Here is a 23,600-nt window from a genome sequence, read left to right on the forward strand (position 1 = left end):
ACAGAGCTCAATAATTATTGTGTGGCAACCATAGACTGTATGTATAAATGGACGTAGGGTCCGTCACGTCACCCATAGGATTCTGAAGAGTTGCCGTGAAGCCCTTAGTAGACGGAGTCGGCCAACTGCTCGACAGTGACGTCAGAGTTCAACTCCCGCCTGCTCCAAATAAGGGCAAAGAGGCGGAGCCGAGGGGTTATGGCTAGAAAGGATCCGTCTAGTGTAAAACTCTCTCGATAGTTTGCAAGTCACGTGGCTGAATGTTTACGTTTGGCAGGCAGCCTTTCAGTTACGATCGTTAACATCAGTGGGCCACAGCAAATGATGGTGAGAAGCTAAACCATCTATTAATTATGTCAATGACAGGGAGTGTGATTGTTGAAATAGGGTGTTAGCGGTCTTGCTGTTCAAAGAAGAATGACAACACTGTGTAGATCACCAACACTATGGTTTATTTTTTATTCACAGGCAAGTCAACGTTGTCGCAGTAAAAGTCCCAAGATAGCTCATGGTGCAATACAATGTTCCCTTTCAGTGTTTTACTATTATGTCTGATGTTTCTCTATTAATATTACTGCTGCATTAATGTGTATGTTGCATGTTACTAATGTAGGTGTGTTTCCGAGCCGCTCCAACGAGAGTTACAACGAGAACGTGACGTAATATTTACACAAGACGGATCCTTTCTAGCCGTAACCGAGCAGAGGCGGGACCTGCTGGGTTATGGCTAGAAAGGATCCGTCTTGTGTAAATATGACGTCACGTTCTCGTTGTAACTCTCGTTGGAGCGGCTCGGAAACACATCTACAGCAGTAACATGATGCAACATACACATTAATGCAGCAGGATAATAGTAAAACACTGAAAGGGAACATTTTATTGCACCAGGAGCTATCTTGGGACTTTTACTGCGACAACGTTGACTTGCCTGTGAATAAAAAATAAACCATAGTGTTGGTGATCTACAGTGTTGTCATTCTTCTTTGAACAGCAAGACCGCTAACACCCTATTTAAAAAATCACACTCCCTTTCATTGACATAATTAATAGATAGTTTAGCTTCTCACGATAATTTGCTGTGGCCCACTGATGTTAACGATCGTAACTGAAAGGCTGCATGCCAAACGTAAACATTCAGCCACGTGACTTGCAAACTCTCGCGAGAGTTTTACACTAGACGGATCCTTTCTAGCCATAACCGACCTGCTGCCACCGAGCTGAAAGTTCCAGAGCTAGCTGAAGCTACCAAGCTAAGCTAACATGCTCCCCATCTGCACACTGCCCTGGCATTTTACGTTTCTAAGGTAAGCGGACATGAAACTATTCAGCAAAACTATAAATAATAATCTAAGTTAATGAGTTTTTAGCATAATAATTCAGAATCTTAAAATCCCTTAACGTTTGTATGCAATTGTGCTAAATTCTATGGAGGACGGAACATGACTAAGTATAAATAAATAAATGTGTAAATAAATGTATGAAGAAATACAGGAATAAATAAATAAATACGTAAATAAATAAATAAATAAATACAGGAATAAATAAATGACGAAATAAATACAGAAATAAATACATGTTGAAATGAATACACAAATAAATAAATAAATGCATAAATAAATATGGAAATAAATACACCAATGTATAAATAAATAAATAAAAGTCGAAAATAAAACAGAACACACTTTATTATCTTTAATTTATTTCTACATTTACGTGACATATATTTATTTATTTATGTGTCCATATGCTAATGAGGTGGGCGGTCCTAACCTCAGTCTGAAGCAGGATTCGCCAATTGTTGGTGCCAGGCAGAAGCAATAGATTCGTGGCAAGTCACATCTGTACATTCTGTGTACAGTGTACACCCAGGGCAACTCGCTAATAATGGCTTCGGCTGGAAGGGCGCAAGCAGACCTTCTGCGGGATGCGGCTAACCAGCTTGAAAACTGTAAGTGACTCATGTTTAGGTCTAGTGTAAGACTGATATGACAATGTAAAAAAACTGATCTGTGTGTTAAATGTACAGTTTTGTACCCAATATGGCGCTATGTTATGTTTTGTGCAGCACCAAGGACCGCTAACGCTCCAGTTTCGTCTCCTCCTCATCCGTTACATAACGGGACTCCCAGACACCCAGTGGACGGTAGGTCTTTGCATCTACTATTTGTAATGCAAATCCGATCAGTGTACTAAGTTTATATCGCCAATGACAAGTTATTTGATTCAGTTTCTGTCGACCAGCTTGAAGGGATCATTATATGTATAGCGTGTGATGCTAATGCTAACCAACATTTCCCCCCTGGATTCTCATTGAATCATTATTTCCTTGCACTCAATATTGCTTCAGTGTTTCCCCTAGGATGGAGTCATAGCAGCGGTGCTAAGGCACGTGGGCCCAGCATAATGTGAGCGCGTAGCGCGTGGAATTTTTTAGTGCGCCCCGCCAATTTGTTTCTATGTGTCAGCACAAGAAAGGCTCTTGAGGCCTAGTACCAGGGCCGGTTCTAGACAATTTGCCGCCCTAGGTGAGATTTTAGGCGATATCTTATGTGTAAAGAATAAATGAAAAAATTCTACAAAAGACAAATACACTGCAGAAACTTATTGACATAGGTAATAGACGTAAAAATGGCTTCAAATGTATTCAGTATTGTATGAACATGTTTGAATTGGGGGGTGGACGTCACATCCTTTAGGGGGGTCCTGGGGTATGTAAAATGCTTCAATCTGGTGCACTTTGAGCACACAATTACTAGAGACCTGATCTAGGGGGCACAACTCTAAAACGCCCATATGAAAAAGATCGGTTTACATTTTAATAATCAAATAAGTATGTGAACATAACCAATAACTACCATAGCCAATAACAAATAAATGTAGCTTATTTTATTTTTGTTGTTCATTCATATCTTATTTTACCTAGTTAACATTTATTTACCTCTCTGAAGAACCAGCACCTTATCGTGGTAGAGAGGTTTGTGTGCCCTGATGAACCTGGGGGCTGTGTTGTCTGGAACTTTGTTTTCCTGGTAGGGTCTCCCATGGCAAATTGGTCTCAGGCAAGGGGCCAGACTAAGATTGGTTCACAAGACCTCATGAAAGACGACACACGAAGTGAGGATACCCGGCCCGGAGGAAGTCCGGGGTCCCCTTCTGGAGCCAGGCCCAGAAGGAGGACTCGTCGGCGAGCGTCTGGTGGCCGGGCTTGCCACGGAGCCCGGCCGGGCACAGCCCGAAAAGGCGACGTGGGCAACACCTCCGCTTCTCCGTCCCGCGGGCCCACCACCTACGGGAAACAGCGATGGGGTCGGGTGCGCTGCCAGAAGGGTGGCAGTGAAGGCAGAGGGTCTCGACGGACCAGACCCGGGCGACAGAAGCTGGCTTTGGGGACGTGGAACGTCACCTCTCTGGGGGGGAAGGAGTCGGAGCTTGTGCGGGAGGTGGAGCGTTACCAGTTGGATCTGGTTGGGCTCACCTCTACGCACAGCGTCGGCTCTGGAACCTTACTTCTGGATAGGGGTTGGACTCTATTCTTCTCCGGAGTTGCTCAAGGTGTGAGGCGCCGGGCGGGTGTGGGGATACTCACAAGTCCCCGGTTGGGTGCTTCGTTGTTGGAGTCTACCCCAGTGGACGAGAGGGTTGCCTCCCTACGCCTGCGGGTTATGGGGGGGAAAACTCTGACTGTTGTGTGTGCTTATGCACCCAACAGCATTTCAGAGTATACGGCCTTCTTGGAGACCCTGGAAAGAGTCCTGTATGGGGCTCCTGAAGGGGACTCTTTAATCTTGCTGGGAGACTTCAACGCACATGTGGGCAATGATGGAGACACTTGGAGGGGAGTGATTGGGAGGAACGGCCCCCCTGATCTGAACCGGAGTGGTGGTTTGTTACTGGACTTCTGTGCTAGTCATGGATTGGCCATAACAAACACCATGTTCGAACATAAGGATGCTCATAAGTGTACGTGGTACCAGAGCACCCTAGGCAGAAGGTCCATGATCGATTTTGTTATCGTATCATCGGACCTGAGGCCGTATGTTTTGGACACTCGGGTGAAGAGAGAGGCGGAGTTGTCAACTGATCACCATCTGGTGGTGAGTTGGGTCGAGTGGCGGGGGAAGCCTCTGGATAGACCTGGTAAGCCCAAACGTGTAGTTCGGGTGAACTGGGAACGTCTGGAGGAGGCCCAAGTTCAGGAGGCCTTCAACTCACACCTCCGGCGGAGCTTTTCGGGCATTCCTGTGGAGGTTGGGGACATTGAACCAGAGTGGTCGGTGTTCAAAGCCTCTATTGCCGAAGCCGCGGCGGGGAGCTGTGGTCTCAAGGTCCTAGGTGCCTCAAGGGGCGGTAACCCTCGAACCTCCTGGTGGACACCGGTGGTCAGGGAAGCCGTCCGACTGAAGAAGGAGGCCTTCAGGGATTCGTTATCCCGGGGGACTCCCGAGGCAGTTGCAAGGTACCGACAGGCCCGAAGGGCAGCAGCCTCAGCCGTGGCCGAGGCAAAGCAGCGGGTGTGGGAGAAGTTCGGAGAAGACATGGAAAAAGACTTTCGGGCGGCACCAAAGTTGTTCTGGAAAACTGTCCGACACCTCAGGAGGGGGAAGCAGGGAACCATCCAAGCTGTGTACAGTAAGGATGGGACGTTGTTGACCTCAACTGATGGAGTGTTAGGGCGTTGGAAGGAGCACTTTGAGGAACTCCTGAACCCGACAACTCCGCCCTCTATGTTAGAGGCAGAGCTGGAGTATGACGGGGGATCGACACCAATCTCCCGGGGGGAGGTCACTGAGGTCGTCAAACAACTTCACAGTGGCAAAGCCCCGGGGGTGGATGAGATCCGCCCAGAAATGCTGAAGGCTCTGGGTGTTGAGGAACTGTCATGGTTGACACGTCTCATCAACGTTGCGTGGAAGTCGGAAACAGTACCGAAGGAGTGGCAGACCGGGGTGGTGGTTCCCCTTTTCAAAAAGGGGGATCAGAGGGTGTGTGCCAATTACCGAGGCATCACACTACTCAGCCTCCCCGGGAAAGTTTACTCTAAGGTACTCGAAAGGAGGGTCAGGCCGATTGTCGAACCTCAGATTGAGGAGGAACAATGCGGATTCCGTCCTGGTCGTGGAACGACGGATCAGCTTTTTACTCTCGCAAGGATCCTGGAGGGGGCCTGGGAGTACGCTCATCCAGTCTACATGTGTTTTGTAGACTTGGAGAAGGCGTATGACCGGGTTCTCAGGGAGTCACTGTGGGAGGTGCTGCGGGAGTATGGGGTGAGGGGGTCTCTACTCAGGGCCATCCAATCTCTGTACTCCCAAAGCGAGAGCTGTGTCCGGGTCCTCGTCAGTAAGTCGGACCCATTTCAGGTGAGGGTTGGCCTCCGCCAGGGCTGCGCTTTGTCACCAATCCTGTTTGTAATATACATGGATCGGATTTCGAGGCGTAGTCGTGGGGGAGGGGGTCTGCAGTTCGGTGGACTAAGGATTGCACCACTGCTTTTTGCAGATGATGTGGTTCTGATGGCTTCATCGGTCTGCGGCCTTCAGCACTCACTGGATCGGTTCGCAACCGAGTGTGAAGCGGCTGGGATGAGGATCAGCACCTCCAAATCTGAGGCCATGGTTCTCAGCAGGAAACCGATGGACTGTCCACTCCAAGTAGGGAATGAGTCCTTACCCGAAGTGAAGGAGTTCAAGTATCTCGGGGTCTTGTTCTCGAGTGAGGGAAGAATGGAGCGTGAGCAGCGGAAGCGGTACTGCAGTCTCTTTACCGCACCGTTGTGACGAAAAGGTAGCTGAGCCAGAAGGCAAAGCTCTCTGTCTACCGGGCCATTTTCGTTCCTACACTCACCTATGGTCATGAAGGATGGGTCATGACCGAAAGAACGAGATCGCGGGTACAAGCGGCCGAGATGGGTTTTCTCCACAGGGTGGCTGGTGTCTCCCTTAGGGATAAGGTGAGAAGTTCGGTCATCCGGGAGGGACTCGGAGTTGAACCGCTCCTCCTTCGCGTCGAAAGGAGCCAGTTGAGCTGGTTCGGGCACCTAGTTAGGATGCCACCTGGGCGCCTCCCTAGGGAGGTGTTCCAGGCACGTCCAGCTGGGAAGAGACCAAGGGGTAGACCTAGAACCAGATGGAGGGATTATATCTCTTCTCTGGCCTGGGAGCGCCTTGGGATCCCCCAGTCAGAGCTGGTTGATGTGGCCAGGGAAAAGAAAGTTTGGGGCTCTCTGCTGGAACTGCTACCTCCGCGACCCGACCACGGATAAGCGGGAGAAGATGGATGGATGGATGGAACATTTATTTATTTATGCACATTTTTGTATCTCTCCAACTTTAAACGATATATTTGGTTTACTGTCCTATAGTATACATTGGAATGATTTCAAACCTGTTTTTATTTATCCTAATAATTAGAAAGGAGTGCCTTGGAAATATGTGTTTACATAATTTGTGGTCAAAACGTTTGAGACCCACTGAGATAACTTAGACTAAAATTAACTATCTAAATACTCAGAGAGTCCTTAACCTCACTGAGCCTCTCAGTCTGACAGGAGAGCTCTCCTCCACCCTCGTTGTTGAAACATCTACTTCTTATATCCGTTAGCGCAGCTAGCACCAGATTCTAATAACATCAGCGCCGGTACCGGTGCGCCCTCTCCCTTGCTCGCTCTCTCGCTACCAAGCTACCACTTTGGCTGTGAGCTGCGGGCGCCTGATAAGCCAACATCCCCCACTTTCATCACTTACAGCGCCCACCGTACAAGCCAAATTAAACGTGTAACCGGGGTGAAAAGGGTGTTACATTTACTTAATTATGAATGTTGTTACATCAAGGCCGAACATTTGGATGAGCACCAACGGTCAAAAATGTTTTTGCCCCCCAGATCTGGCGCCCTAGGCGACCGCCTTTGTCGCCTATGCCAGTAATACAAATACTACAAATCCACATAACAAACAATCAAAAATGAAAAAGGGTTCGCCACTTATTATTATTTTAAGAAAAGAAAAAAAGGTTTTTTTTTAATTTGTTTTTTTGGGTACCTGGCTGGCGCCCCCTAGCAGCGGCGCTCATATTTCAGCAGCGGCGCTGCGCCGCCACTATTTGTATGTAGGGGAAACACTGTGCTTATCTTCTTAACTTGATCCTAGCCGAAGTTTCAAGACTGTTTGGCCCCTACATGGGAGGGAGGAGGACGGCAAGGCGGCAAACCCTTTCTGGTCCTGCACACCTGCATTCTTATACCCATTTATTCTATTGCCTTGAGGACAAGAATGCAGCCTTAGTCCCCAACCGATACGCCAAAGAAAGACTCGCTGCTGTTGGTTTAGGGGAAAAACGGCTCACATTTAAAGGTCTGTCAGTCATTAGAATGACGATTATCAAACTGCTTTCTCCTTTTCTGTGTATATTTTATGGTAAATGTACATTTGTGATATATAAATATATTGAGTTACCCTTACAATCATAACATTATCTTTATGTTAGATCTCTTATGTGTATCATGTATTTCTAGGCAGCCATACAGATTCAAATGAATTCCTCAAGTTCTTGATGGATGCCTATCCAAAACTGCGGAACGGTGGTGGTTTCGATTTGCTAAAAATATCTGGCACTACGAGAAGTCGCCACTTGATTGTGATCCCCTGTCCCAATGAGGGTTACTATGTCAGATATTTGAAGGACCCTCAGACCCAGATTGGCCATGCTACAGTTTTCATTAGACCAATGCAAAGAACCCTGAATTTGGACCCTGTAAGTTCCTCAATTCTATAGTGGTGTAACAATTAAACATTAAAAGTAGAATCTGTGACTTACAGTAACATAATTGTTCGCTTGTGATGTAGTTTTAAACTATTTTGTTGACAGGCATGTCGATCAGAAGGCGACAACGTGTTAATTGGACCAAATCAGAAATGTGTCGTCTGTGGAGAGGAGTTCCCCTTTTCAAGAATCAAGGATCACAACAATAACTGCATGAGGTATTACTCTCTACAGAACTAAACATCACATTCGTCAGGCACACTGCAACTGCATGTGTAGACACACAATAACCAATAAGCATAAGGCTGTGGGATGCTGCAAATGAATGTAAAATATTTTTGACATATCAGCATATCTGAGGTTTTATAATTATGGGGCCAGATATTATTACTTTTTGTTCCAACAATCCCTCTGTAACGCCATAATCTGCTGTCCTCTAATACATTCAAATATGAAAGATATACATTCTGGATGTTGGTTTTGAGGAAAAGTAACATTTGGTTTACTTGCCATCTTTTTCTAGAGTGCGATATGTAATTTAAAGTAGACCGAGTAACAGAAATGACCTCTTTTTATACTAGACCATCACAGAGCAGCGGTGAGGTGCAGATTGAGTCTGAAAGGGCCTCCGGAAGTCAAGTTAGATTTGAAAGCACGTTCACAGGAGCACAGGGAAATGAGACAACAAGGGCCAGGAACACAAGACACTCGGTGCCACCTCAGGAAATGTTTCCTTCTCCTGAGGTAGTTGACATCGATCCCACTGAGGAAAGTGGCTTCTCTGGTGTGTAACTTCCTTTATAAGTACATCATGTATCGCAATAAGTTGTTGCTCTCTACATTTAACTTGATCCAATATTAATTTGGAAACCTTTTAAACTATTTTTAGATTGGAAAATAGCGCCAGATCCCACAGAGGCAGCAAAGATGTTTAAAGAAGACATTTTAAGCCAGCATGCAACTGGAAAATCCTTGTGTCTTACTATGGATCTTGGAGACAGTGCAGAGGAAAGGGAAAGAGCAGTCCCTACTTTTTATAAGAAGGCAAATGTTGAGTGGGCTTGCCCCTTGACATGCACACTTAAGGGTAATTCGGTTACAAACAAAACCTAAGATAAAAAAATGAACAAACCATATTCTCGTTAAACTGATGTCTGTAGTGTGTGTTTACATTTTTCAGGAGATCCAGCAATTGGTGATGGTGTGACTCGGCATTTCTTTGCAACCATCATGTCAAAACTTCAGGCTGGTTTTGAGATGAAGTTTGGTAAGTAAATATTTACTATGGCTGATCACTGGGTCTCATCCACTAAGTTATGTGTATTTTTGTACCAGTTCCAGGCTGAAAACAGATCTGTCCCTTAACCCCAGAAAACAAAACGTATTCCTAAAACCTGATGTGATTGTAGCTGCTGTGAACATGTAGGTTTCTACAGGATCAACCAGTATCCAGTGGCGGTTTGATAATTCCTTTACTAATGCTTTGTGATAGTTGAATATGTATGTCCTTTACTTTACTATTTATTTACTTTGACTGTTTTCCTATATTTGAAGTGCCTGGAGGAACTCTTCTTTTTGAAGGAGAACAAGATCATCTGATTCCCTCCACTTCTCATCTCCTTTTGGAGAGTGACTTCTTTGTTGTTGCTGCCCGAATGATTGGACATTCATTCCTCCATGATGGGCCATGCCTAGGAGGACTGACCCCAGTTATCCTGCATGTGCTCTTTGGTGGATCCCCGGAAGAAGCCACAATATATATTAAGGACTGTGTTGACCTTGATATCCGTGAGACGATCAAGTTGGTATGTTCAATTTTTTTCTAACCTATTTTATTATTCAACCTTTGGATATTATTTATTTAGCTGATCTACTTTCAGATACTGTTAACATCATGTGGCTACACTTTGCACCAGCAGGGGGTACTGAAGCATTATTAAACAGCATACACTGATATATTAAATATCATTAGAACACTTACAGATGTCCTCCTTTACGATGTTTTTTGACAAAACATAGCTTTTATAGGTTACCAACTACTAACATGCTGATTATAAGTTAAATGGGTGTGTTGTTTGAGCACAGGTGTTATCAACTTCTAATTGATGGGTTGTCTTATGTTGTATCAAAGTTGAATGTTTATACAAGTATTGAGAAATTAACGATTCTTATCAAATTCATTCTATTCATTCCATTATTAGCTGGAGGGAACAGCAGAATTATCATCAGAAGAAAAAAAACTCATCAATGAGTTGGCACTGCCCTGGGATTTGCCTCTAGTCACATGTGACAACAGGAGATGGCTATTTGATAAACTGATCCTCCATGCTGTGAGTATTCTCTACTTAACAGGTCATATGAATCAGACTGACTAATCAGAGTTGAAGTTTTGAAGTAGGACCTAATTTTGGCATATCACATTTTAGCTTTTTTGTTAAATACATATTTGGATGTTAATACGTGTATTAAAACATGCTTATTGGGCTATTAGATCAATCAGGTTGTTTTGCTTTTCTACTGTGATGCAAATATTGTGCAGGTCCTTGGAAGAACCTCCAGACAAGTCAAGCAGTTACGAAGGGGTTTAAAAGAGACACTGATCTGGCCTATGCTAACGGAGAGGAAAGACACGATTCCCCTTCTCTTTCCAAGAGCATCTGATATGCAGTGCACACCACGGGTAAGTGATCTCTTGCTGCTCAGTCAAATACTTCCTCCTAACTCACAGGAGTTAGAAATTGGGTTTATTTACTAATCTCAGTCCTCCATTGCTTTAAGTTTATCATAACAGACATTCACCATACGCAAACATATTTTTAAATGAAATGATGCTACTTGCTGCTTAAAAGGAGCTAAACCAATAGAAAAACGGTATCTTTAGACTACTCTGCTACACAGCAAAACCTGCAGTTTCTTGTATGTTCTGTTTATTATTGTGCTTTCACTGGGCTCCTTTCAAAACTAAATCTGTCAGATGGGCTTGGATAAGATAACAATCCAAGGCGTAATTTAAGTAACATTATTGTTATTTAACTATTAACTGAAAGCAATTATAATAAAATGAATTTATATATTTATGTTTTATAAAGCATCTCCCCATATCCTTGGGAAACTTGTGCAGTTCTGGATAGGATGGAATGTGCTTCCTAGATATGACCTGGATGTGACCGTGGTGGAGAGCAACTTCCCCAGCTCTTCCACATGCTTTCACCAGCTGAAACTTCCAGGACATTACAAAGAATACTGTATGTTTGAAAGGGACATTCTCGCTGCTATTTGGAGCACTGAAACTGGGTTCGGGATGGTCTGAAGACACAGACACACCTTAGTACTTGTGTAAGATTTGTTGTCTTTTGTTTGGCCAGCCAAAAATGTATGTTTTCAGAGAGGAAAATAAACTCAGCTAATGCCTACTCCGGCCAGTTTGTGTAACACTGCAAATATATAAATATAAACATGCTTTCCTTGTTATTGCACATAACAAGGAAAGCATGGTTATCTTTATATATTTTCAACGTTTTAAATTGATATTGGTTACAAAATGTTTATTAACTGTAACAAATGTATATTGCTTGACGCATTACAGTAAGTGTTGATTCACAAGCATATGGTTCAGTGCAACACATGTTTAAAATTACTACTGAACGTAATTTCATTACCATTAAAATGTTTATTGTATTAAAATCCAAATATACTGAATCTTGGTACCAGCGTCTTCATGTAACTCAGTCAAATATTGTCACCTAATCGTCCTAGTCGAAACTTTAAAAGACTACATTTCCCACAGCAACAGCCTTTTGATACACATTTACTGTAGCATTTCAGTCAATAAGCTAACAGTTTGTACATAGACATTCCACACATTGGACAGAGGGCCATCAGGGTCTGGAAGTCTTTCCACTTCCTGGTCAGTCAGTGAACGTTGCAGCTGAACTTCAGGGACCACAACATGAGGCTGGCGATGAGCACATGGTCCAGTCCAGTCAACTCCAAAGTCAATGTCAACCTGCAATTGCAAGAGCTAAAGTTAGTCAACCAAAATCAAAGTTTTAGTATATATGTCAGTTAATTCATTTTATATAACCTAAAGTTTTGTATCATCCCCTAGAATTCCTGATTAATGTTCCATGAACAGCTATGAAATAATTAGAGAGAGCAGAAAGCCCTGATGTATCATTATCTTCCTTAATCGCTTGTTCTGGTTGATCACAGCATTTTAAACACTTCTATGAGGTATTCCTAAAGTGCCGATGATATGCAGAATAAAATAATTCCTCGACAACAGGCCACTATTTGTTACATTGTGCTACTATATGCACTTTGGAATGGACCTCCCTTGTATTATTTGTTTTAAACAGTTTGTGTAATGACAGAAAAAGTGGGTATTAGTGGTCCCATGTAGGAAAGTAAAGTCAAAGTCAAAATAAAACTATTGAATACAATCAAACCTGTATAGGTTCCTGGGCCTCACGCTGATGGCGAGTCCACAGTTGCAGTGGGGACCGGTTTCCCTCTGTGCTTAGTCGGTGGCAGTTCCAGCCTTGCCGGAAAAACTGCAGGTGCTTCTGTATGTGGGGCACAAAGCACCAGTGCAGAGCATAGAGATGCACTTCACAGTCAGGATTGAGAAGGCCTTCTCTCTCTAGGTTAAAAAACATTGTGTAGAACAGATCCAGCACTCCCACATAAACGTCTCTCCAGAGCCTTTCTATCCTTTTGAGGAAAAAGGAAGGAAAATATTTAGTCTGCTAAGTGAACAAAAAAGAAAAACATACATGCAAAATATCATCTTTCACCTACCATAAATGGTAAGTAAATTAGAATTGAATTACATTAATTAGAAGCTAAGTATTAACATTTTTGCAGATTTCAAAAGGAAAATGTTCCTGATTACGTGGAAAGTGCACAATAATGGCTCTGGAAAAAAGCTGGAAGTTGGATTTAGCAAACAACATTTTGCTTGAGCAAAGTTCATCAAACTTGGGTGAGGTTTTTCTACTGTAAGCTTTGTTGAAACTGGATCAGGAAATATATCAGCTGAACATACTATGGATGTATAAAAAAAGAGGGACTAATGCCATATTTATGCCACATTAACTGTTGTGGTTCAATATTAATGTAAGGTTCTCTTGACTGGAAAATACATTCAAAATCCAAGTTCCAACAGTAATTTGCCCAGTCATGCAACGTGCTGGGACTTTCACTAAATAGATGTTTGAAAAATATTGTTATCCTTCTTGTCAAATTATACAGTTGGTGTCATAATTATAGTGTTTTTATTATCGAAATATAACTTTTTTTATTTCTATGGTTTTATCTCACGGAAGACGAACAAAAATAAGACAACAACATTAATAATGGCTAAATAGCTAGACATATAGTTGACATTGCAATCTTTACCAAAGACTTCATTTGATAAAAGTTTGACTTGAAGTTCAAGGTACCTTTGATTATGGACACTCCTGCCAGCAATGTGTGAATTCCTGTTCTCTCCTCGGTTTGCCACCATGTAGCATGCAACGTCAACATTTTCTCCACCTTTATCTGACCTCACGTGATGGCACACCGTAGACATTGGCGGCTTCCAAAAAGCTTCTTAAAACTGTTGCTGCCCGCACTCAAGTACACGATGAGACGACTAAAGCCGTCAATACCACCATGCACAACAAAACGCCACCTAAAGGGATATGTATAGGCACACATTAAGGTCAATCCACTAATGTATGTACAGACATTTACACATTTAAAAGGCCTTATCCTACTAAAAGTTCTAATTACAAAACATAAATCATCTTAATTTTGATAGTAAAACTAATTTGCATGCAGAGGAATTTGGTGCAATTAATAATTTGATACATTTCATTTATATTTGATTTATATTTCTTCTTGCAGTGTTTTAACTAGTTTTTATGTCTACAGAATATTGTATGTTGCATTGTTAGAGGAGACTGAGACTTCAGATTTTCATTACCAACCAATAAAAAAAGCTATCATGCATATGACAAAAAAGCCTTTGAATCTTGAAGTCTGGTTTGCATTGAAGCTGATTGATTATAACACTTTAGATGGGCCCATCTTTTGTAACTGTAGTGAAGTGGATGTTTGAGCAATGCTTGAGAGTGTTAATGATTATACTATACGTAATCAGTTTGTGATTGCCGTCGATGTGCCATAAACTGGTGCTGGTACAAAGTACTTCCTGCGCCTTCTTGGGTTCAGCTGCAGAGTGCGAATCAAAACTCCACCTGGATCAACGCGCCGCATGGATTCCTGGACACGCTGTCCTATTATATTCGGGGAAATGCAGAGATATGATGTACTGCAACATAATGAAAAGTAAAGCATTCCTAAATATGCCAGAATAATGTGATTCATTATCAAGTAGTAAAAAAAAAAACACTGCATGGAGGATTATTATAATAATAACAATCCCTTACTTTGTATGCGTATCCCTCGTGCATTCAGGTCAGGTGACCCACCATCATTTTGTACCCAGAGTTGGGATGATGCTGCAGAATTTGGGTAACAGAACTTTCATCCAAACTGTTGTCATCTAACATAGTTAATAGATCTTGGACCCTGATCATCAAAAATAACGAAACAATAGTAAGTCACAATAAACAATAGTCACCTTTTGCACTGTACAATCAAAGCACATCAGAATGAGTGTGTTGCTCTGTAGTAACCTGCATTGAAAGATGTAGGTGTCATCTGAAACAAATTAGCTGATCTCTTAAACCTCATTACTATTATTAGGCCAACATCATGTCTGAGGTAATGGTACCTTTGCTTTGTATACAAAGCATGTTTGTATCTTTGACCCGACATGTCTATCTGATGTATTGGTTTCAACATGGTTTCAACATATAAATTGCCTATTAACATTTTAATAAATCTGTGAACAATCTATACACAAGTAGGTTGATTTGGATTGAGGAAATGTAGGCTAATGAAACGTTATCATTACTAAACACACGTTAATGCGTCTAACAAATGTGTACACTGATATAGCCTACACCAAAACAATAAAAGTAAGGAAAACCAGACAAAAATCTTGAAAGAATGCGGATTAAACCTACCGTATCCCGTTCTGTGTCATCCTCCGACGAATTGTTCTTTCGCACACCCCGAACACCTGCGTGATGTCCCCAGTGGTGTGCCCCCAACGAAGATGTGCTTCAATAACGTTTCGGGGCAACATTCAAGGGTCGCCTCCTCTGTTTCCGAGGATTTCAAGTTGGCGGGCAACCTCTTGAAGACTCTCAAACACAGCTGGGTTAACATCCACATCAATGTCGAGCTGAGCCAAGTCCTCTATACATCGTTCCACACGAAACTGGACATAGTCTTTTGGTTCTCCGTTCTCTAAATGGTCCGCTAATGATCGTAAATGATCTCCAATGGCTCTTAAACCAATATCCATAAATAAACCTTACAACTGTGGATAAACCATGGATGTATAAAGATAAGGGCTAAACAGTAAAGCTCCTGCATTCGAATCAGCGCGGTTAGCCAGGCGTTATAGAGTCCTATATAGAGTCCTCTGCCAGAAATGATCACACACTCCTGTAACCAATCCTGCTTCAGACTGAGGTTTGGACCACCCACCTCATTAGCATACGGACACATAAATAAATAAATGTATGTCGCGTAAATGTAGAAATATATGAAAGATATATAATAACGTGTGTTCTGTTTTATTTTCGACTTTTATTTATACATTGGTGTATTTATTTCCATATTTATTTATTTGTGTATTCATTTCAACATTTATTTATTTCTGTATTTATTTCGTCATTAATTTATTCCTGTATTAATTTATTCCTGTATTCATTTATTTATTTACGTATTTATTTATTCCTGTATTTCTTCATACATTTATTTATTTATATTTAAGTCATGTTCTGTCCTCCATAAAATTCAACACTGGAATCAAGCAAATATTAATATGTTTGCATATTAGTTCAGGGCTCGACATTAAGGGCTGCCCGATGGCCCCGGGCCATCTAGCATTTAGCTCGGGCCATGAAGCCTCACCTGCTGGTTGCCCGATCGGGCAATCTATTATTCTAGTATCATGCAGCTCGCGGATCCAGTAATGAGTGACCCGACAGTAAAACTAAACATATCTATAACTATTTTAGGTAGTTTGAGAGGTAATTAAAATATCTACGTGTGATATTCTAACCTGAAGTGTGTGTTTTGTTCCGCTCACCGCTGCATGTGATCATGCAGTGCTGCATGTCGACTCGTCAGCAGCAGCTGATCTCTCTCTCCCGTCAGATTAGACTTCACTCGCGTTTATGTCCATATCGATCAGATCCAGCTAGTTCTAGCTAATGATATGACTGCCTGCTTATTAAAAGACACCTAAACAATAAGTGTCGCTATGCAACCGGGTGAGGCCGCAAAGTATAGCGTACTGCGCGGGTGTAACAACTAATCGACTTAATCGATTAAAATCGATTACCAAATTAGTTGGCAACTAATTCAGTCGTCGATTCGTTGGTGACGTCATCACATGTGTTCTACACCCCGTTAAGCTCCAACGTTATCGCTCTTTTTTATCGGTACAGGAGAGATTTAAAACATATGTCATATGTATTATTGCTACATAAACATATCGCAGTCTTAGTGTCGCCAACTCAGTTTCTAATATGCAATATGACTACAAAATGCGTCTATAATGTATTTTCGATCTTCCCAATTCAGACGAGAGATCTCTCCCCCGCCTGCTTGCGAGGGGGCGGGGCAGTTTACACACACATGCAGGAGATGGCGGAGAGAACGCGCTCCGAGGTGTGGTTAAACTTTAGCCGTCTCGATGTGGACAATGCTCGTTACCAAAAGTGCAATAACAGTTTATCATATAAAGGCGGTAAAACGAGCAATTTGTCTAAACATTTAGCAAAAGTGCACCACATTCAGACGGAGGAATGCACCGGGTTCCACTGTCTTTCTAGTAGCTCTGTAGCCCCGTCCACGAGTAACGTTTCCACGTCAGGTGTTATGTATGCTAGCAGCAACACACAGAGTTAACTCAGTTATAAAAACATAGGTTAATGATTAGAGGTAACTGAGTTATTTTGTTAAAGTTTCAGCTATTCTGTTTACAGTTCTGTCATCACATTATTTAATATGATTTGTTAAAACATTGTTGTTTCTTTTGATGTGAAATATTATGCATTTAATTAAAAATAAAAAGCAATGCTAGTTTTGTTCACAATTTGTTTAGTTAGTTTACCTTATTTCTTGTCAAAAGAACCGTTAATACTATCGTTAAAAGGACCAGATCGATAAGCAGTATTGATATAAGTAGTAGTACAGTTAAAACCTTAACGATCCGAATAATCGATTAATCGTTTCATTAATCGATAGATTAATCGATTATCAAATTAGTCGTTTGTTGCAGCCCTAGTGCGCAGCATTATGCATTTGTTTACATGCCAACCGGAACCCCGAGGCATTACCAACAGATCAACGCACAATCCACCCATACAGGACATCCCTTTCTCCACATTATGTGTTAGACATTAGAATTGACTATTCTTGTCTGTCACATAAGTGGCGCAACTGAATACTACCCGGACAATGTATCGAATGCAACCACATTTTCGCGGAAATTTCCGTTTAGTTACGGATTCTGATGCTGAATACATAATGATCAAATCGTTTAAAGTCAGAGTGTATTACAATGTTTCTTAGTCCACCAAAGCAAGGTGAACAACCTGGAAAGAAGAAGAGAAAGACTGAGCTGCAGCCCCCCCCCCCCCCCCCCCAAAAAAAGAGAATCAAAAAGAGAATCCCAGTCAGAAGAAGAGAGAATCCAGAAGGCCAGAGACTATGAGGGGAAGGAGAGGGCAAGGGCATTCATCCCAGCTTGGCTGGACCAGTTTCCATGGCTGAGATTTGACAAAGAGAAGAATGAAATGTTCTGTGAGCCTTGCAGACATTTCCCTTCCATCAGTGATAATTATGTATGAACTTATTATTATATAATTATGCAATTTTGTATATGTACTTTTGATTTTCAATTTTTTTTCTATATTCTGGCCCCAAATTACACTATGTACAGAGGGAGTTCTGGCCAATCTTTGTCCATGTCTCGAATTAGAAAAAATGCTGCCCCAAACCCCAAATTGCTTATTTTTATTTTTCCCTAATTTCAGGACATGCAGTCTGTACAAGGGCAACAGTACGTTCCGCAAAACATTACTGGATTGTCATGATCCAAGCAAGAAGCATGAGATGTGTGCTGCAGCTGCCCAAGCAAAGATTGCTGGTGAGAATTCTGTGGTGGCCCCTATACTGCGTGGCCTCTCTAAGATGCAGGATGAACTTCGTGCTGGCATGAGCAACCTTTTCCATGTGGCCTACTTTGTGGTCAAGAGTGAGAGGCCCTTTGCAGATTTTCCTGTCTTGGTGGACCTGAAAAGGAGGACCGGTGCCAAGATGCCCCTGTGTTACCACCACGACAAAGCCTGCGCACGGTAAATATTTTCTTCAAAAGTAAATATCTTTTCTTCACAAGTAATTTTTTGAATTACTGGTACCGGTACTTCTTGCATTTATTTCACCTTAAAATGTTACAACTGCCACATGCAAATGTATTAAATTAATTGATATTTTTACTTTTAGATTTTTTGTGGACATCTACCAGTTCATTTATGACCCTATTCTGGCTGAGGTGAAGAGTGCCCGATTCTTCTCAGTCATGATAGATGGGGCAACGGACAAGGCGATCCTGGAACAAGAAATCGTGTACGTACGGTACCTAGACTCCACCAAGAGGCCAAAGAATGTGTTTTTTAGCATTGAACACGTCAAGCGAGCCAATGCTAAAGGCCTATATGCACTCATTATGGGAGGTAAGACATTCTTTGCTGATGACATGTGATTATCTATTTAAAAAAAAAAATGGTTTGCTGAAGACATTTAATAATGTGCTATTTGAAAACTATTTTAAAAACAGCATTTGCACGGGGTAGAGTGGACGACTGGAAGAAGAGGTTGGTGGGGTTCGGGGCAGATGGGGCTGCTGTTAACTTCGGGAAAGACAATGGTGTCCAGGCCCTCCTCAAACGGGATATCGCATATCTCATCGCTCTTCACTGTGTGGCCCACCGTGCTGAGAGGGGGCTCGTTGACAGCCTCAAGGAGCTTGACAAGCTCAAGGCACTTCATCAGAACCTTAAGTGGCTTTACAAGCACTATAAGTTCAGCCCAAAAGCCTTACATGAGCTGCGTTTGGTAGCGGATGCCTTGGAGGAGAAAGTGCTGAAGCCAACCAACCTTGCTGGGGCGAGATTTCTCCCATACATACACAAAGCCAACAAGGTAGGTCTAAACAAATATTTAATAGATAATTACATCTCATCAGCATAGAAAATATAAAATTCCTATCTTTATTGCAGATTGTGTGCGAAAGCTACGCGGTATTCGTGACCTACTTCCAGGATCTCCTAAGCACTGATAGAAGACCAAAGCCAAGCCCAAAGGTGCGAGGAAGGGCGTACAGGATCCTCACCTTCCTCATGGACTATGACAATGTTCTTTTCAGTTATTTCATGCGTGACACTTTTGAAGCCCTCTCTGAGTTGTCACTGAACTTCCAGAAGGACAGCCTGACTGTATGTGATGCTGTGGAAGCCCTGGAGACATGCTCACTGAAGTTAGTGGACCTGCAGTTCGAACCAACTGAGGGGATGCAGGAGGTCATTGATGCAGTCTCAGAAACCGGCCTCTTCCGAGGGACTAAACTCAAGTATGTCAACGAAGGGCAGATTCTCTTTCTCCGGAAGAAAGTCATAGGTATGTGCCCAATAATATTTTCTTCAAAGTAAATATTCAATATTTTTTCTTCAAAAGTAAATATTTTCTTCATAAGTAAATATGGGCATAACATGTTTTAATAGATAATGTTTTTATGGTGGTCCAAATACAGGGATTATACATTTTTTATGTGTTTCCGGATGTGCTCATCAAGCACCTGGAGAAAAGATTCCAAGATCTCCAGAAAGGGAGTGTCCCTTCAAAATTTGCCATCTTCAACCCCAGTCAGTGGCCCTCTGACAGACAGGAGCTGGCTGCCTATGGCAAACAAGACTTTGCTGATATCTGTGAGCATTATCAGCCCCTGATGGACGAGCACAGTGTTACAACTAAAATGCTGAAGTCTGAGTTCATCCTCTACAAGAGTTATGCAGCAGCCCGCACACTTCGAATGCCACAGATCTTCTCTGGCATCCTGTGTGACACTGAGAGATGCAAACAGTATAAGGGGCTGTCAATACTGTTTGAAGTATACCTTGTTCTGGCAGTCAACACTGCAGTGTGTGAGCGGGGGTTCAGCTGCATGAAGAGGGTGAAGAACGACTGGCGTTCCTGTCTGGGTACTGAGCAGCTCAGCCGCCTGATGTTTTCCTCCATTGAGGGCCCCTCAATGGACAACTTTGATGCTGCCGTAGCCGTGGAGAAGTGGTGGACCTCAGGAAATAGGGCTCGTCGCCCTGGCTTCAACCCGTGGCAGAAGGAGCAGGAGCAGCAGATACGGGACGACCTCTATGAAGACCTGGTTCTTATGGATCAGGAAGCCGAGCAGGAGGAAAATGTGCGCCAGGAGGCCATATTTGACGAGCTCGGGCTTGAGGCAGAGAATGTGGCTGCTGGCGATAAGCGCTTGGCTGAAGCTCTTGACGACTCGGATGGGTCAGACATAGACGAGTCAGACATTGACACTTTCTTGAAAGACCATTAGTCGTTGAATCAGCAAACACAAACAAGAAGAAGTGAAATGAAGAATAAACTTGAAATTGTACAATATAATATGGTGGTTCATCTTATAATTCAGTCTAGAGAATGCACCAGACAGCATCTAAGACCTGCAGGTCCCCCAAACCTTTCGTGCGTCATTTCGTCCGCGCCCTTTTTTCAGGGCCATCTCTATTGGGCTCAGGGCCATCTGTAAATTAGCTTAGATGGCCCATAGGGCCATCTCCCAAAATCCTTAATGTCATGCACTGTAGTTATTTATATTTTACTTACATACATACATTTAAATCAAGATAAGATACATTTCATGGTAGGTAGCTCTTACCTGTGAGGCCTCCTCCGAACAGCATAATAACCAGACTGTATCATTAAAACTAAGTACCAGTTCTAGATCCTTGACTTTAGACAAACAATTCAAAAGACAACATGTATTTAAAGACCAATCTTTATTTGAATGTGCCTCTTAACCTGATATATTAGTTATACAGTAATAGTATTGACAATCTAAAAAAACTGAGCAACTCAACAGTCAACTTTATATTTCTTATTAAAGCATTTATTATTTTCATTTTCCCCCTCTCATATTCAGTGTGGACGGATTGAGACAGTGTGGTGTCCAGAAAGCTGCAGAGACTTCAGGGAGAAACCTCAGAGTGATGGACGTCCTGTCTGTTGGTTTGGAGAGGACTGAGGGTCTTTCCTCAGCATGGAGGACCAGGCCTGATGGAGGAGCCCATGCTGGGCAAAGCTGATATCAACTGCACAGGCCTAGTCTGTCACGTTATTTGAGTAAATGTGTTTACTTATACATTTAATAGTTTTACACCTTCTGTCCATATGTGCTTTTTATTTAAAACATTTGATTAACTTTTGGTTCACATTTCAATAAATTGTATTTGCACTCCTTTTGTCCATTATTCTTACTGAAAATGTTAGATTACACATTCACATCTGACTGAAGATTGGCCCCATTTATTTGTGACGTTGCAAACTCTGCGGTACAAGGCACAAGTGATGTGAAGCTCATAAAGCGAGGCAAATATAAATAATCAGCTGATGGAGTGTAGATGTGGAATAGGTGCATTCGATCAGCTGACTGTTTCTACAATAAAAGTAGTTTCTTAGTGAATGTCCTGTACTGGTCTTAAAATCTCATAGCATCAGCTTTTAATTTTCCTCTTGGATGTTCTTCTTGACCCTCAGAGAAGATGTCTTTCAGGCATGTCCTTTCCTAACAAAAAATACAGGAAACATAAAACATATTATTGCAGAACAAGTGTGTTATTTATGAAAGCGGTGTTTTTGTGTGTTTAGGGGCTGTAGATATAATTATTTTGTAATTGTAATGTTTTTTTTTTATTTCAACAGTGAGCTACAAAGACAATCAGATTATGAATGAACAGTATGAAGTTCATCAACATTGAAATATATGTTATTATCAAAATAATATTTAACTGTTATCAAAACATAGTGCAACTGTAGAAGCTTGCTCTGTTGTCTCACTGAAAGAATAACTTTTACCACGTTTTTTACAGACAATATTGAGAGATAAATAGTAGCAGTTCTCACTATGTGTTAAATATCTTTGCCTTCAATACATTAAATTAGAAAGCTGACAAAATCACATTGCTTGTTAACATCTAAATGTAACTTTTTGCATGGAAAAACCCTCAACTAAACTGTTGTGTAGGTGATCTAGTATTGTTTAATGGAACGTATATCAGTGTATCAAAGTCAATACTTCATTTATTTAAACCAATATCGTACAGTATGAAAAAAAAGAGTCTTTGTACCTGAGCTGAAGTTCACTGTTGTGAGGATTCCAGTTCTGTCTCTCACTCTCTGGTCCAGCCTTTCTGCATCTCCTGGACACCTTAAACAAACAGATATATATGTAAAGTACCATGTGTACAAACAATATAACTGATTCCCTTCTGTTGAACATGTTGGATTGTGTATTGTCCGAGTCAGGGTCCTTTTTATTCTGCTGTAACTTTGGAAGTTGTGTTACCAATGCTTACTGTTTATTTGATACCAATTTGTAATTCATAAAAACAACAAGGTTTGGGTTTGTTCTTCACGTGTAAGCTCAATAATGAACTCCAGCTCAACCAACCATATTGTCTGTATCTAAGTAATCATCTTGAAATATGACATTAATAATTGTAATATACACACATCTTATTGTGAGGTTGATTTCACATACACTACTTCGACATTAGCTTGTCTACATACTTGAGCATAGCCAATTTAAATTAACCTTAGTGATGCATACAGTTCCTACCTACATAATAATCATCTCTAAGTTACAAGGATGACCTTATTTTATCAACCTCAAACCGAAGCCGTTTGTTCAACAGTATTATCCCACTTAACGCTTAACACTTGTCTATTTCGTTTTAACCTTTATAAATATAGTCTATGATTTTAACTTGGAGGCTACTATTAGCATCGTTAGCACCGATGTAGCTACCACTCGCTTACACGCTAACCCAAGCCTTAACTTTAATTACGTAGCTGATTAAAATCATTAACACATAAATAAGTACTCGAATTTCACTTACCGCAAAACCGCATTCATGCACCGTCTGTTCCAACCGCAGAGCGAGTCACAATAGTCCGATATATAAGCATGAAGAACGAACAAACAAACACGGCCGGGGGCAAGTTGTGTTCCATGGATGAGCTGAACAGGCAGAGTGCCTGTATGGAGTCAGATTTGGGTCAATATTCTAGAGCGCAAAACAAGCTACTCACGAGCGGAAAATGTGCTTTTACACGCGTATGAAATTACCCTTATCGAGAGCCTAAAGTGCCACTATTCGCCCGTTTAAAACGCGCGTTTCTTTAGAAAAACAAGACGCGTAAAAAACGCGCGTTTTTTAATATGATAATGAGCCCCACCTTCTGTTTTGCATAGCCAGTACATTTAAAGTGTGTGCAACCAATCAGTTAAGAGTTAAGCCAGACTAAAGCAATCTGTTGATGAAAAGTTCCTGTAACCTACCCCATTGTGAGATTTAGATAGATAGAAAAAATAAAGAATAATCACAATAATTAAATCTAAATTA

General features: G+C 41.8%; 3 protein-coding genes across 10 annotated transcripts in view; 2 read left to right on the forward strand and 1 right to left on the reverse strand.

The window, feature by feature from the left end:
* Positions 1-23,600, reverse strand: part of exd1 (exonuclease 3'-5' domain containing 1) — a 43,356-nt gene that overhangs the window by 7,880 nt on the left and 11,876 nt on the right. The gene's annotated exons all lie outside the window — the stretch shown is intronic.
* Positions 1,809-11,752, forward strand: LOC307046091 (uncharacterized protein). Of its 3 annotated transcripts, none has more exons than XM_079692246.1 (11): positions 1,809-1,948; positions 2,066-2,143; positions 7,511-7,749; positions 7,864-7,976; positions 8,340-8,542; positions 8,648-8,845; positions 8,939-9,025; positions 9,313-9,563; positions 9,960-10,088; positions 10,298-10,438; positions 10,880-11,752. In XM_079692246.1, exons 1-11 carry the CDS (start codon positions 1,885-1,887, stop codon positions 11,066-11,068), a joined length of 1,692 nt encoding a protein of 563 aa, XP_079548372.1. In that variant the 5' UTR covers positions 1,809-1,884; the 3' UTR covers positions 11,069-11,752. The 3 variants fall into 3 exon arrangements, with proteins under 3 accessions (XP_079548372.1, XP_079548373.1, XP_079548374.1); XM_079692247.1 differs by having other exon boundaries at positions 10,848-11,022; XM_079692248.1 differs by lacking the exon at positions 7,511-7,749.
* On the forward strand, positions 14,054-21,434 carry LOC307046093 (zinc finger protein 862-like). Of its 4 annotated transcripts, none has more exons than XM_079692256.1 (6): positions 14,054-18,248; positions 18,397-18,626; positions 18,731-19,095; positions 19,173-19,256; positions 19,374-19,569; positions 19,703-21,434. In XM_079692256.1, the coding sequence occupies exons 1-6, from the start codon at positions 17,878-17,880 to the stop codon at positions 19,828-19,830; spliced, it is 1,374 nt and encodes a 457-aa protein (XP_079548382.1). In that variant the 5' UTR covers positions 14,054-17,877; the 3' UTR covers positions 19,831-21,434. The 4 variants fall into 4 exon arrangements, with proteins under 4 accessions (XP_079548382.1, XP_079548380.1, XP_079548379.1 ...); XM_079692254.1 differs by having other exon boundaries at positions 14,054-16,188; positions 17,184-18,248; positions 19,173-19,569; XM_079692253.1 differs by having other exon boundaries at positions 19,173-19,569.

Source organism: Notothenia rossii (genome assembly GCF_949606895.1).
Source record: "Notothenia rossii genome assembly, chromosome: 7".
NCBI lineage: Eukaryota > Metazoa > Chordata > Actinopteri > Perciformes > Nototheniidae > Notothenia > Notothenia rossii.